The sequence below is a fragment of the Penaeus monodon genome, chromosome 22 (assembly GCF_015228065.2).
Source record: "Penaeus monodon isolate SGIC_2016 chromosome 22, NSTDA_Pmon_1, whole genome shotgun sequence".
Classification (NCBI taxonomy): Eukaryota; Metazoa; Arthropoda; class Malacostraca; order Decapoda; family Penaeidae; genus Penaeus; species Penaeus monodon.
Window position 1 is genome coordinate 4,942,420 of NC_051407.1, and position 718 is coordinate 4,943,137.

General features: G+C 52.9%; 1 protein-coding gene across 1 annotated transcript in view; it reads left to right on the top strand.

The window, feature by feature from the left end:
• Positions 1 to 718, top strand: part of LOC119586839 (neurogenic locus Notch protein-like) — a gene marked incomplete at its 3' end in the record, with an annotated part of 145,347 nt that overhangs the window by 132,485 nt on the left and 12,144 nt on the right. Inside the window, 2 exon segments of the mRNA XM_037935567.1 lie at positions 156 to 367; positions 546 to 676. Of these exon segments, the coding sequence (XP_037791495.1) occupies positions 156 to 367; positions 546 to 676 (343 nt within the window).

Here is a 718-nt window from a genome sequence, read left to right on the forward strand (position 1 = left end):
TTGGGGGGGGATGTTGTTTTATTTTAGTTGTATATATAATTACGGATAACATTCGTGCTTCGGATTTTCGTTATGATACTCTTGCCTCCTCGGTACTTAGACAACATCCATGAAACAACATTATTTACTTACATTTTGGTGCGTTCCCTTGACAGACTGGCTTGCTGTGCCACCTGGACGACGCGTGTGCCAGCAGCCCGTGCCACCCCGGCTCCATGTGCGACACCTCGCCCATCGACGGAGGCTACATCTGCACGTGCCCGCCCGGCTACAAGGGCGTCGACTGCACGCAGGACATCGACGAGTGCCAGGAGGGCCTCCCGTGCGAGCACAATGGCACCTGCGTCAACACACCGGGATCGTTTAGGTTCGTGGAGCGGGGGGTACTGGTACTTCGAGAGTATTTTTATGTGTTTAAAAGTAACGAAAATTTAAATCCCTTCGCTCTCGTAAAATGTTAATAAAATGTATGCCATGAAACGGCCAAATCATTTCTTCCTTTTCCTTGCAAATCCGAAGGCTTCTAACCTGTCCCTTCCCCACAGGTGTGACTGCTCGAAGGGCTTCACGGGGCCGCGCTGCGAGATCAACATCAACGAGTGCGAGAGCAACCCGTGCCACAACCAGGGCACTTGTCTGGACGAGCGAGGCGCCTTCCGCTGCGTCTGCATGCCGGGTGAGTCTTTGCTGTGGGTTCTGTGGGATGGAGATACCTGCC